Source organism: Buceros rhinoceros, unplaced genomic scaffold (genome assembly GCF_000710305.1).
Source record: "Buceros rhinoceros silvestris isolate BGI_N320 unplaced genomic scaffold, ASM71030v1 scaffold7789, whole genome shotgun sequence".
NCBI lineage: Eukaryota > Metazoa > Chordata > Aves > Bucerotiformes > Bucerotidae > Buceros > Buceros rhinoceros.
The window spans coordinates 45,361-60,801 of record NW_010433184.1 but is presented as its reverse complement, the minus strand read 5'-3'; the positions used below and the strand labels follow the sequence as shown (position 1 = coordinate 60,801).

General features: G+C 37.7%; 1 protein-coding gene across 1 annotated transcript in view; it reads left to right on the top strand.

The window, feature by feature from the left end:
• Positions 1-8,914: 8,914 nt before the first annotated feature.
• The window catches only part of LIN7A (lin-7 homolog A (C. elegans)), a gene marked incomplete at its 5' end in the record, with an annotated part of 23,144 nt that continues 16,617 nt past the window's right edge, over positions 8,915-15,441 (top strand). Inside the window, one exon of the mRNA XM_010144016.1 lies at positions 8,915-9,033. Coding sequence (XP_010142318.1) covers positions 8,915-9,033 — 119 coding nt within the window. The remainder of the gene's footprint in view (positions 9,034-15,441) is intronic.

The window sequence follows — 15,441 nt, the reverse complement described above, 5'->3', positions numbered from 1 at the left end:
GTCAAAACTACATATGAAGGGGAAAAAAAAGGAATTTTACCTTCCCTTCCCTTTTCTCTACAACTAATGCAGGGGAAAATCATGACATTTTGATTTAAGTACTGTGTTAGAAAATATCATAGTTTTCAATGCTTTTCTATTCTTTGCTTTTTTAGCTTTATATTTAAATCTTTTCTCTTAAAGAATAATTTGGTAACTTGTTTTGACACTGATGCTACATTCAGTGCCATCTATACAAAAGAGTAGGTGCAGTCAAATGTAAAGAGTTGGTGTATCTGTCATTTCCTGATTTCTCACAGGTGGCAAAATCTTATGGAGAAATGTGCATATTTATGCACCTCCTCATCCTGATTGCTTTAGAAATTGCAATGAAACTAATAATTTGGAAGAATAAAAATTATATTGGTGTTTAAAAATTATTAGATTTTAAGTTAATTGTAAAAGCCTATCTTTGAAATTTCTGAATTGGTTTACTACTGTTCAGGCCTTGAATTAAGCCAGTGAAACTCACCTTAGTGAAACGATCTCGACTTATTCATTATTTCAGTCCTTACTGTTTTGTGATTCATTGTTATTCCTTTTAAAAGCAGTAATGGAAATGTGACAGTGCCAAGCCACTTTCTCAAAGTATCTGACAAACTCTTAATAGTTTTAAGAATTCTATAGAATTCCATCTCTCACACGCACACATACACGAAGGCAAAGAGAACCTGGAAATTGCTAATAAAGATGCTCCTGTGACTCACGTCAGTTATGTGAAGAATTCAAGGAAAAAATTAGGACTGCCTCTATCTATGTGCACTAATGAGTATGCTAAGAAGATTGACCAAAGTCAAGGAAATCCAGTTCTTCCAGTTGGCCTTCAGGGTAAGGTTAAAGCTTTGAAAATACCTAGCTGAGGAGAAGAACAGAAATCACTAGTTAAAACTTAGGAGAGCAGGAAGCAGGGGGAAGATCACTCAAGACATTGTAGACATTGTGAGGTTCAGAGAACATAGAGGAGCATATTTATTCACTTAAGTGAACCTTTTGAATGCTGCATTTGAACAAGGTAAGCAGAGTATTCAGGAGCAGTATGCCTGAAACGGCAGTTTTTCAGGCAGAATACCCGAAACAGCAAAAGTGGTTGAAATTGCTAAAGAGACCCCTGAAGGGCTTTTGTGGTGTTGAGGGTGCTGGATGGAGGTGTCTCCACACACAGTTGGCTTGCCTGTATTTGGATCAGAGGTGGCACTGCTTTCCCTGCAAATAAACTGTATCTATTCTGCAGGTTATTTTGCAAAACATCCCAGACCTTTGCTGTCATATTCAGATGTTGCTGTCAAAGCTGCTGGTAAAACTCATGGTATATAACAGTGCCTTGAGGGTGTGCAACAGCTGGGTTGCAGGCTCTGTTTCTGAAAAATTGTGTGAAGCAGAGGACTTGGATGACCATGGTGTGCCTGAGAAGCTAGAGCCAGAGAGAACCTGGGTGCAGCTCAAACGTATAGAGACATACAAGACCAAAACATGGTCTGATGAATCACCAGAGAAAGTGAGCCTGCCCAAAGCGGTGGGGGAATGTCTGTAGAAACCCATGGGGTTATGCCATTAAGGTCATTGTGGGCAGTCATCTCACATCAGGCAAAAAGAGACAGACAGAAATATACTCCATCATATTTCATGGTTGATTTTTCTCATACATTAAGAAGCAAAAAATCCATTAAATTATTGGTTAAGGCATTTTTAAAAGCTTTAATAAAAAAACCCTGCATTGGCTTGCCTGCTAACAACACCATTCTTGTCAAATTTAACTGTATGGTGTCTCCTGAACCACATGGAGATAAATTTACATGAGTCATTCACTGTCTTTCTGGACAGTAAGAGTAGGTTTCATCATACTGATGTAGATGTCTAATATGTAGGATGCAGGCTTTTACATCTGAGCTAATCATCTAGTCTCCCTTTACAGTCAACAAAGGGAACAGGCACTCCCAGAGTATGATTCATCTCATCTAAAATAGGCCAGATGAATTGTAGCCTCAAAGTGTCTGTTTTTCCTCATTGACTGTAATGTCAGTCGAGGGTGAGTTGCTGAGCTATCGATGTCTGCATCAAAAGTGTGGCAGCTTGAAACCCTCACACAAGATGAATCATGAGAGCTCTGTATGGTTGTTCTTTGTTATATTTATTTGCGCATTCATAATAGTGTTTAAGCACAGGAGTATGAAGTGACACTGCATTAAATCTGTAACTGCTACCTGTATCATCTAAACTAGAGTATGAAAACACTGGTAGTATTATTCTTGCTATAATTAATTTGAACAGACCTCACAGATACATACTATAAAGCGCTGAGTAATAATTGCTGTTTTCTAGCAGCTTACCTTACTGCTCCCTGCACATCGAGTCTGATTTACCATGGTGAAATGCTTACTGATTAGCCTGAAACTTCAGGCAAGACAAACATACCAATTTAAATGGGAAAAAAAAAAAGTTTGTTTTTTGCCTCAGTGTTTCTGAACTCTCCAGATTAGATTAAATAAATATATTAAATTAATGAAAGAGCTTTTGTATTTCAGGAGAGCACTGTGCTGATAGTAAGGAACCAGAGGTGAATGGAAGCATATTAGACAGTCTGGTATTTGATACCAGAATTGCCATGTTGTACTAAACAGTGACTGACAGTAGAGCTCTACTAATACACAAAGTTCTCAAAACATAGACACTGAACATTTTCCAAAGGTGGTGCATGAAGTTACAGAAATAGTTTGATACCATATACTAGGGCTACTGGCTACGAATTGTGAATGAACTTTTCTAATCAACACAGAATTCTGATTGCCCAGCCATGGATTACCTTCTGTCATTTGATAGAAAGTTTGGAGAAAAATTGCCCAGTATAATAAAGCATCCCATGTAGGTTTTGGGGGTTATGATAAAAAGTTGGTGGAATAACATTAAGAATTCTGGGATGGATTCTTATGAGCTTAGAGGAATATCTAAACCTGGATGAAAGTATTGGAGGAATAAAAATTATAAGGACCTGTTATGTCATGCAAATTCTTTACCTTCAGCCTGATTAAAGGTCTTCAAGCATGACAGAACAGAGCTTGAAAATTGCCAGGATTATTATTCTGTAATGCCATCGTGAAGCTAGTGAATATTAGAGACTTACTGACTATCCTTGCTGTCAATTCGTAGTGATGTTCCACCTCTTTGAGTTACCAAAGGGTGGTGTTTATGCAGCACTTTTAATTTTTCTAGTAAACAGCATCCTAATGCAGTGAAGGTCTCCAGAATTAACAGGAATGAGGCATAGAAAGAACTCAAGAAGGTGGTAAACCTTTCCTCTAATATGTTAATAAACAAGTGATCACCATATTTTGGCTTTGGGAACAACCCAACAACATGATTCTAGAGTAGTTGTCAGAGTAATGAAGTACTATGTTTCTGAGTAATTCCTTTGAACCCAAACTAGTGTTACACAGCATTATATCTGCTATTTAACTGCCCGATAGTCTCTTAAGTCAGAGGATAATGTATTTATTTTAAGGACTGCACACCAACTCACTCATAGACTAGCACACGAGACAAAAGTTAAGACGTCAGTAGATGTACAGTGGTTTTCGTGTATAAAGCATGCACGTGCATTCCTTTTCAAGAGTCACTGGTATTAAATAGGACATTTATCATACTAAAATAATTCACTTCATTTTTCCTAATAATCTTCAACCTGACTAAACTGAAACAAACATAAACCCTGCATAAAATCTACCATAGTGAAACCCCGGACTGGACAACTCCCACTGAATGCTGGAGCCTGGTCTACCCAATATTAACAGTGATGTGAAGGAGCGCCAAGTTTAGAGCAGCCAGGATTCCTTCTGTGGATTCATAATTTGCTTTCAAGTTGTAAAAGCTGAATTGCAAACTATTGGAAATAGCATTTCAAGACATCTAGCAAATAAAACATACTAGTCTACATTGCACATTGCTAGCTATTTGAACAAAAGTTAGCAAGTGAAAACAGTATATAACATAATGAAGCGATGACTAAGCCAAATGACCTTTCTTTCAGCCACACTGTGCTATATGGCTATGTATACAAGATTCAACTTCAGGCAGTATAGTGTGGGGGTGTTCCACTTATATCGCAGTATGGCATCTTGCTAGTTCTATGTTCTAGTTATTTCTCTCTTTCTTAGGGTTTGTAGAGTAACCTCCTGTTTGTGTCCTGCTAGCAGTACACATGAAACTTCGTTCAAATGAAAATACGGAAAGAACAATTGAAATGAAGATTTTTTTTTCCAAAAGTCATGCTTTTCTTTAGATGAGTGCACTTGATCAAATGCATTCCACCCGCCCACAGTCCCCGGTCTTTTCTGTGTTTCACTCATAACGTGACCCACCACACTAAAACAGTATTATTTCCTGAAAGGCTGGGGGCAAGCATGATGATCAGAAGACAAAAAAGGGAAGTGAATGTTAAACAGAATGGGAGAGAAAGGAATTGTGCATATGTATGAGGAAATCAGAAAAAAATGTTAAAAAAAAAGTGGTTGGAGTTGGATATAATAAGGGGGAAAATCAGTGCGTACTCCTTTTAAAGTGTATGCATCATAGAATACAGAGGAATAATTCTACCCACATCATTACTCAAAATTCCCACTGATTTCTGTGGGGTATGAATGTGGGAGATGAAAATAGATTTCAATGACATTAGCATGAGTTTAATGTTGGTATCACAGAGTTCATATTTGTGAAATGTTTGAGAGTAGGCAAAACAATCCTTTTCAGAAGTTGTATTTTAAAAATATCTTTGCTTAAAGGAAGGAAAAGCAGAAATAAAAAGCAAGGGTATTTTATTTATGTAGAACTTGAGTGTTTTTAACATAATTCCAGGAATTTTTTAACATACATCTATATAAATACACACATACATTCTTGTCATCAACTTGCATTTACCACAAATATGTAAGAAAATGGTATTTAAGAACAATCCCTTGGTGATAACGTTTACCAGCAAAGCTAGTTAGATTTGTAATCAAAGGAGGATTGGGTACAAGAAAGTTATTCCAGCAGAGGAATACCAGTCCTTCTCAAACCTATGATAATACTCTAACTGACATCAACAGGGGTGGATTCCCTGCTATATGCTTTTTTTTTTTTTTTAATATAACATTGAAATCTTCCTCAGAAGTGTCAGTCATATCACTTCTCTGAGCAAGCCCTTTTTAGTTTTAGCTGGAACTCACCTTCAGTGAAGCATCAGCAAAAAGCCAGTGAATCACTTCAGTTCTCGTGCACTGATACATTTCACTTTTTAACCTGTCCTAAAGGAATTGTTGTTCAAGTCTACCCTTCAGAGTTATTAATGGAAGGAAATATATTTTATACACTCATGTTTATATATTTTTAGTCTGCTCAAAATCTTCCAGTTTTTACCAACTGTTATATTTTGCTCCTGACAGAGCATCAGCTGGTAACAAACAGCTTTGGCCCTGAACATATGGCTCGTTTTCATTCTGTAACTATATCCCATGTAGCTCTTCATTATTCTATATTCCCTTTACTATGAGGAATACCCCACAAGTCATTACCAAGTTGAGCAAGCTATGAGCCTAACTGTGACAAAAGAAGGAAGACTGCTTGTTGTTGACAGATGCAATAGGTGAATAATAAATCTAAATGAGAACCTGCGTTCATGCACTTTAGCATGTTGGATGAATTTGGAAGTGTGGAAAATCAGAGTGCTCTTGGGATAATCTGCTTTTTCTTTACTCCCAACCAGTTCTTAATCACAAAGTTAAGTGATCTGGTATTGGCAAATGACAACTTAGTGCCCAGTTTTGCCTGTGAGACTCCATTCTAAACACTCACGGCGGACTTTTCAATCAGAATGTGAATTTATTATTTATAATACAACACTTATTACTTTAGAAGAGATTAATTACCGTTTAGAGTCTGGTCCATGCCCTAAGGAAATGTTTAGACCAGTACTTCACTCTTTTAGGTATTCATGTTTCCTTCTGATCAGAACAGATTCCTCAATCAGTACAAATTTTTCATTGAATATTTTTTAGTTCAGGACGATAGCAAATGTCGGGTGATTCACAGAATTTTCAGGTGTATTAATGAAACTTCTAAGCAACTGCAATATAGCAACCAGTCTGTCGTCTGTGGCATTGACCTTCTACAAGTGTAGCTGGTGAGAAGGAAAGACATTTCAAAACATCCCTGAACTGGCACTGAGAAGGACCCCAGTTTGATTTACAATATCTGAATAGCTATTATGTATCACTTGAATTTCAGAGGCCTTATCTGAGCTACTGTGGTAGGTTGTTGAAGCTTCTTCAGAAATCAGCTGATTGCTTTGTGCTGTCTGACATATCAGTTTGCAACAACTGGCACTAACAACTGGGGAATGTGAGTTTAGTGTTTAACTAACTGCAAGGTTTGGGTGGCAAATACAGACTTTAAAAGAAAAATTCCAAAGTAAATGGTTCAATAGTTTTGTAAGAAAATCTTTGTGATATTGTTATTACTGAGAACATTAAAAATCATATTTATCTGTTGCCTTGTATTTTATTTAATGCATTGCCATTCTTTTACACTTCATTGAAATGGTTCTTGTTAAACAGTGTACTTACCTCTTCTTAAATCTCAAAACCATCCTCTTTGATGTATTAGCTGCCATCAGTCACATTATTCTTTCTAGAATTTCATTTTTTCTTGATTTCCGTGTCCTTGCTATTTCCCAGATCTCCTCTTGGTTTTCTAATCATCACTTCAGTTAGTGCTGTCTCTCAGAGGATCCCTTTTGAATGATACTGGCTATGTCTCCACCAGCAGATAGTGTGGAGTGGTGAAACAGGCAGATCAGGAAAGCTAAAGAAGTGGTGCTGAGGATCTCACACCAACGTTGCAGCATTGTGCAGAGAGGTTATTTCAGACTAGCTGTGACCTAGTAACATGGACTGGACGCCAACTAGCAGTTGAAGCACTGCTTGGAGCAAAAGTATAGGTGCAGTCTTTGATCACGATATTAGGGTTAATTTAATCTGAAAGTTCATGAGCTCCAAGACTGCTCTGTGAGGCAAAGTACAGCCCAGTAAGTGGAAACATCCTTCTGAAAGAAACGCTGCATGCTTTCTGCCATGCTTCCGGACAAACTTAGAGCTCTCTTGTGGCAGATACCTATAAAAAAGCCTGAGAATTACTTGTGTGTTAATCTACTGTGGCACAACTTACCATGCTGACCAGTTGCTTGCCTCTTTTAATTAAATTGTTAATTTTTTGAGGTGTCGTCTTCTCTTTTCCTAACACTGATGCAGCTGGATAGTAATTGTTTTCTTATAAATGCAAGTATATGATTATGATCTTATTTGTATTGCAGCTCATCTGCTGTCATCTTTTTAATATTTCCAGAAGACTTCTCTTGTCTTTGTGTTATAAGATATCTGGTCAGAGTAGTTCAGCTACAAGCCAAGGATTGTAAGAACTGTTTCAATTAGCCTAATCTCCTAGTCATAAACAGTACTATCTTTGTCACTGGAAAGGAGAATTATATAAGGTTGCTTCTAGCTATTGTAGTCACTTCGGAGTTGTGTGGTTGGGGGGAGGCTGTTTATTTCCTTTTTTTGTGCAGTTGAAGCACAGAATTAAAACGCCTCAGATATTGTTTTATCATTTAGTACCATGCATTGATTTCATCACTAGGATACAGACCTACATTTAGTGGAGTGGTGTAACTGGCCAGTAGTGGCTGTGGTAGCTATGCAAAAGGCACTAGAAGATGTGAGAACGACCACACAGTCAAAACAACGGCATTGCTATGTTCAAATATAACAGTAAATTTACAGGAAAAGCTTCAAGATAGTATTAAAGACACATGAGAAGAAAACGCTCTGTTTAAATTCTACCATTCTGAAGACTGATCAGGATATGTATCGCTCAGTTTACTCCTAGACGTAAGTCAACATGTCCCTTGCTTGACTAGAATAACCTCCGTGAGACCAGGCACTATTTTTTGTGCCTATGTCCCCAGCCATAAAAGATTATTGAGCATCTCATGGGTTGCATTTTGGGGTTTTTTTATGCACCTTAGTAATAACTGTCTAAATTAGAAACTAGTGTTAAAGAAGAAAAATTATGAGTGTGAGGGTATGGGCACTGTTAAACAGGACCAGATTCCTGCTCACTACACAATATGGATGCTTACTGAAGCCCTCGGGACTGCTCTTCAGAAACACTTTGATCTTTCCCTTGACCATACGCAGGTGCTTAAGGAGAATTCAGGCCACCAAAAGTATTTCATGTATTTCTGTGGGTCATATGGGTTTTGTGTGACAGGTCAGGTCTTTGGAGACTTAGACGAGAGCCTTACACATTTATCCTTCTCTAGCAGACTTCCTATTCTTCCCTAGCAAACTTTACTTGTCTCTAGAAGACTTTCTTTATCAATCATTGATACTTAGATTTATGAGAAGATCAAATTTTTTTTCTTAGGTATTGACATCCCAAGAGTACTTACCTAAGGACTCAGCTTCACTCTTTCAGATTTTCTGAAAGGCCCCATACTGTTCCTGTGCTACTTTCTCTTATGCAGAAATTAAGAAATATTTTAGGTCTGCTAATATGGATTAGCCACTTTGAACTGGTAGCTTTGTTCCAAAGAATGTTTTCAACTAAGACTCTCTGTGTGAGTCTGTTGTACGTGTACACACACGGTTTGTCCATACCTTGGGATGTGGACCTCTGAACAGTAGTGTTGTTGCCTAGCTGAGGTTGGTGTAACACAAGATTGATAGGACATGTATTGGTAAAGCTGATTTTAAATTTAAAATTACCGTCTGTGCGCCCCTTTTAGTCACTTATTAGTCACTGTTTATGCTTGTCACTTACCTGCATTTCTTTTTTTCCCCCCACTCAGATGTTGCAAGAGCAATTGAGTTACTGGAGAAACTGCAAGAATCTGGAGAAGTACCAGTACACAAGCTACAGTCCTTAAAGAAGGTGCTGCAAAGTGAATTTTGTACAGCTATCAGAGAGGTATGAAATTTTATTTTTAGTTATTTCTCAGAATAACATCCCTCTCCTGAAAATTAAAGTGTATTTGCTTTTCAGTGCTGGAGAAGCAGGAGCACCTTGTATGAAGGGTGATGGATGCGAGATGTCTGCAGCTGCCTGCTGCCGTGCAGAATGCTGAAATTACTGAAAAGCAGACACAGAACAGTTGCATCAGCAAGGCATCAAGCCTGAGGCAATTAGCCTTGCTAAGGAGAAAGGGTGATTAGTCCTTTAGTATTCTGTTCCTGCTGTTTCAGGGGCTGTGCTAACCTCTAATGCACTGTGCTGAGGTGTGGGGACATGACAAGTTGGGTCAGTGTAAGCTTAAAATGCCTCTCCCTTGAGCTCAGGTGTGTTGTAGGGATGTGCTGATAAAATCAGACTGATGTGAGAGACAAACAGTGCAAGCACCAAAGTTAACTGAAGCTGACAGGAATCTTGCTGATGAAGTCAGTGGTCAGGTCCCAGGAAGCCTTGCTCCACACGTCAGAAATCCCTGTCAAGATTGGTAAGAACTGTGATATTTACCATGCCAGCCATGGTCAGGGCCTTCCTAAGCTCTGCCCAAGGGTAGATAAATGATAATGATAATTGATTGTTTTTAGTTAAGCTAGAGAAGAAGCACCCAACTTCCTACATGAATACAAGCAGTATCTTTAAAGCAGTCAAAGTATAAATACTTTTGTTAGAAGTTTGTTAGAAACCCTGAGTTAGTAAAATGTTGTGTCAGACTTCTTGACTACTAAACGGGGTGCTGTTAGCCTGCCAGACAGAAGCAGCTATAAATGCCCTAATGAAGGCAGCATATTTTCAGCAGAAAATCTGTAAGAACTTCTGTTTCAGTTTATCTGTCTACTGCCTGGAACTAATCCTCCCTCGCTGAAATCAATGAGGAATCTAATGTTCTCTCCATGGTGGGAGAATTGAACTCCTGATAACTAGGCAACAGCAGCACATTGATTGAGTGGACTGCTGGGTAGCTGGAAGGAAGAAAGAGAGAAATGGACATTAGTTTAATAAGCAAAATGCCACACACTCTATGTTTTGTGGAATTTATTTTTCAATGTGAGAAACAGAGAGGCTTCCACTTAATTAAATGACAGTTCAAGATTTTTAAAGGGAATAGTGTTCCATGATGATAAATAATGGCACTGTGTACCCTGAAAAGCTGATATTCTGACTAGTCCTTTCATTGAACCAGCTAAATGCTTCTTTAATTGACCACAGAGCATTGAAAAGTTGTGGGTTTGGTTTTTTTCCTCAGATACCAGTGCCTGGTACTGCAGTTAAAGGCAACTTTCAATCTTTGCAACATCATCAGTGAAGTCTTAAATTTATATTCATCTCTGGAAAATCGTCTTAGCATAAGCAAACACAAAGCTTGTTGAAACAGGTACAGAGCCTAGGAAGTAGGGAAACTGCTTAGACAAATGCACTCTCAATCCAGTGCACTGAAAGTAGATTTTGACGAAATAATCTCAGTGGCGCAAAAGGTCTTTATAGGGTGTTGTGTAAGTACAACCTGCACATGACAGACTACCTAATTACTGTTAGATTCTTACAACCAAATAATAATCACTTTAAGAAGCCCGGAGCTAGTCATTACATAAGAATTGAGTTATAATGAATGAGCAGTTAGATCAGTGCTACCAACTTCATAAACAAAGCATTTATTTCTTTTTAAATATTTAATGTTATATATATAATACAAACTCTATCTAATATATCACTATCAGAGAACAAAATTTCTACACTCGCAGGAATTATTAATGCCATTCACCACTATGTATGTAAATTTTTTCTTAGAAGAAATCAAATATAAACAGCTTACTAACAAATCTTTTCATTTAGGGAGAGTAGGAGAATTGACATATATACATTGCTAGGACTTAAGATTGTTCAACATGTGGCTCTTCATTTCCTTACATTAAGCCCTTGGCAAATATTTAAACTGTAACTCTTTCTACTGGTTGAAGAGATGTTGGAGAATTGCAGAAAATAATTTATGGCATTAAAAAAAAAAAAAATAAGAAGAAAAGCATGGAATATTTTGGTCATGTTACATTGTTCAGTATCTCCAAGCACTGCAGCAAGGGTTTAGAAGATATCTGAGCTGGGTCTTACCATTAATCAGAGATGACCTTCTTGCATGTCCTTCACGTATACTGGAGTTTATGAAAGACTTTATTGAACAGCACAGTTTTTTCTGAGCCTATTTGAGCTCGAGATAGATAGCTGAGGCTAGGCAGAAATCTGCCTGCAAATGCTTCCTCCCATTGTTTATCTTCTCTTATCCTTAGTGCAAGGTGTGAGAGTGTGGTAACTAGCTTTTAATTCCCACTATTAGCACCTACTTAGACTGGAGGAGAAGAGTTGTTGACCGTACAAGAGAAGGAACAACAGTCAGTTGGAAGTAATGAGAAAAGTGGTAGTTGTTTGGAATACAAGAGCCTTCCCAGAGAACACAGTGAAGCGGACCAGGTGTCAGCAGTAGGCAGGAGTAATCAAAATGGGATGAGAAGCAGTGGCAGGCTTTGTATTACTATGCAAATTCTGGAAGAGACTGCTTATTGTATGTATGCAGAGATTCAGATCTGCAGAGTGGTGTGGTCATTGTATAATGCAAGATCTGAGCCTAACATTCGTTCATCAGAAAATCTGGTAAAAGAGATTAAAGCTGACTCCTGTAGTCCTATAAAATCTGTAATGTATAATGGAAGAACTTCAGAAAATAAACATTTTCTTTGCCAGTCTGAGAAATTGTGGACACTTAACTATCCAGTGAGTATGACTCTTAAAATATATCCTAGAGAAACTCAGAGTTGGGCTGAAATTGATGGATCGGATGTGATGTGTCCCTTCTACAAATAGGAATTCTTTAACTACAGGTGAAGGAGGTCACTTTTATAATCAGTTAGCCTTTAAGAGTGTGAGATATTTTATGAGATGACATATGTTACAATCTAATGTGTAGAGATCTATTAAATAGCTGTAATGAATTGTATTTATGGGAAGTTATTTAGTAAATCAACCCACCAGCTCAAATCCCCACACTAATATCCCATAGAAATAAAATCTTTTTAAAGTGAGTGAGTGAACGAAATTAAAATAGAAGTACTTTGGCATTTTTCTAGGATGCTATGTCAGGAAATGGTGATTAATGGTTCTCACTTAGCTAAATATAACTAGCACCAGCAGAAATATTCTGTCTGACACTAGGCAAGAATATGTATCAGCTCTGAAAATAATGGCAATAATTGAAGTGTGTAATGGCCTCAGTATTTCTTTTTCATCTGAAGACCCCTAGGCCAGAAGACAAGTTAACTGAAATCTGGCCACATTAAAATTCAGTTTTGGAAAAAAAAAAAAAACATTGTAATTTAAAATAACTTCTACCAAAAGCTCCCTAGCTACATGAAGATTAATTAGCTTTCTATAGCCTTGTTACCTGGCAAAAGATGCATGAATCTTGTCCATTATACCATTAAATCCTTTACCCTTCCATGTCTTTTTGCTGTTTATTCAAAGCTGTTGCTATGTTATAGTCTTCTGATTCCCAGGTGGATACTGGAATAGATGAAGGGCAAGGCTGCAAAAGTGAGTGATTGAACTACTGAATTGAATTGAATAATTGAACTGCTGAGAAAGTCTATTCACATGCAACATAAAAGTAGGCAACCTGAATTGGTAAAGTGACTTTAATTGTTGTAAGTCAGTAAAAAAAGGAACTATAAGATAAGGTGAACTGGCATGGCAAGAAATGTTAAAGAGCTATAGGCACAGAAGATAGAATAAACAGTTGAGCAAAATATAGGGAATCATCAACAAGAAAATGTGGCATGCTGTAACAGATTATGGGAATGTCATTTACTGTTAACATCTAGCAATCAGTACTGAAATGCCAGGAGACTAATGATACAGCTTGACAAACCCATGCATCTTCTGATGAGCAAAAGTTTTCTTTCAGGCTGATTCTCAAGTTTCTATTTCTATGTGTTACATATGTAAAATTCAGGTGCATCTTGCTTTCTTTCTAGCCTTCCTTCACCATTCCATTTTCCATTTCAAGATTAAATCTAATGTTTTTCTGTGTGGATAGTATTTAAAAGAAGATCTGATTGGTAAATACATATGGTGAAATATTTATCAATATCAAAAGTAATCAAATCAGAAAGTCTTTATAAAAATGTTGTGTGGCAACCAGACCACAAAAATAAGCATTGTTTCCTTCTGTTATCTTATGACTCCTGCCAAAATACCAGGTCATAACAGAAGAGCACCTTTGCAGGACTGGGTCACTGACAATCGTTTTTTTAGAGCAGGAGCAGTCAACACAAAATACTCTACTGTTGTGTATGAAATTAGTCTGTGGAACAGCATGTTGTCTTGGAATATAGTTCCGTTTCTACTTCAGTAGTTTAAAACTTTTAAACTTACTATAAAATCATCTTGTGGACAGAGCATCCTGGGCACTTAAAGGTCACTAGTGACTTACAGGCAAAAAAATGGCAGTGATAGATCACTGACCCATTTCTGATGAGGTCTGGATGCGCCCCCAGTTACTTTAAAGATATATATCAATATGTCCTATAGTATTAAAAACCTGGTTTCTCTATATGCTAGGTAGGATAGTTCAACAGTCCTCGCTGGCATGTTGGAATTATTTTCTTTAATTAATAATTTTCATCTTCTTGCCTTAGCAGTCTGGACGCCTGGAATCCCAGTGCTGGTGATATGCACTGTGTTATCATCTGGTAATTTCCTCAAGCTCCCTCCCTGAGCTTTTTGTTGTAAATCCTGATATATGTCTTTGCAAATATTAGGGAACCAGAAGAAGGTTGCTGCGTGGTGGAAGTCTGGTGGTCCTGCACTCGTTAGTTTACTCTGATGTAGTGTGTGACAGCAGGAGGCTGGCTGGAACCCTTACCTGTTCACTTCAGATACGGTGGTGAACTCCATTTTGAAGGGCTGTACTAAGGTTAACAACCTGGGTATTAGCTGGACTCAAGCAAAACTTCTCTTTAATTCTTTTATTAAAATTATTCATTTAGGATTTTAATGCCAGAGTCATTTAAAGTCCTGGTTTCATTGTGTTTCAAGAATCTCAAGATTTGTTTTTTCAGTTTGCAATATAATGCTGTTCCTCCACCTCTCAGACCTGGCCTCTGGAAGCAGAGTTCCATTGTTTTCTGCCTGATGAATCCCATTGCCTGTGAAAATAGAGGTTCACCAGGCCAAACTGTCTTGGCTGGCACCAAGGCATCCCCAGAGTTCAAATCCTGCCCTGCATTACATTTCCTTTTCATTGGGAGCTGAATATTTCTTACAGGAGGAGAAATGCAATTCCAGTCAGTCTCTCATCTCCACAGGGCAAGCCAAGCTTTTCAAGTTTTTAAATTATAAAACGCAACTTTGGAAAAACAAATATATGTGTATGTATTGAGAAGAATTTCTGTTATAATTCACAGCACAGAACTGCAATTAAAGCTCAGTAGGAAGTCTGACATCTAAAGTCCCCTACTGTCACATTTACCCATGCAAACGAGGTGGTGGTCAGGATTAAGCAAAAGTGCTGTGTTGGACTTACTAATAAGGCAATTAATAAACAAAAGGGCAATAGGACAACTCGTCTGAGTAAAGTGAGAGAGTTTTAGCAGCTCAGAATTGTAACTCAGGTCACAAAGCAGTATGGTTATGTTAGCATGATGCCCCATTAGACTGGCTGGGAAGCAAAGTTCTCCTGAGGCTACTCTGATACCTTGTTATACCTTGTTCTGGTATTCCAGATACCCTGTTCTGAATTACTGCACTGTTAATCTAGCAGTAGCCCTCAGGCAGTTGCAAATACGGAATTGTGCAAATTGACCAGATTCACTCACATTTTCATATGGTTTTTCATGGATTGGTTTGTAACTTTTCGTTACAATTTGCATTCCTGGATACTAATTACAAAGTTCCAGCATTTTATCTTTTAGATAACGTTGTGGGTTATAATGTCAGCAGAACCAGTCCAGCTTACCTCTATTCTGGGGTCATGAAGCATTTGCAGCAATCTTTTGCTGTACTTTTCCATCCGTTTTCCATTGTTATTGTTCCAGCAATGAAAAGCCACATAAAATAATGATAAAGCTATTTTCTAACAGCACTGTTTGGAAAGGGCATTACTTAGCTTTATTCAAAGATTGCAGTATGGCAACGTAGTAATGTTCTCATGTTTTACAGAGTTTTGCTTTCTCTCTCCTGGATACAAGTACTGTATCTACAATGATGAGTTGAGAGAAGGATTTGTAATATATATAAATTGGGGCAGGAGGAAAATCAGGTTTCAAAAGATGGGCCGCCTTCTTTTTGTCTTGCCATCATGCTGTATTAGGCATTGAGAAGGTTCAG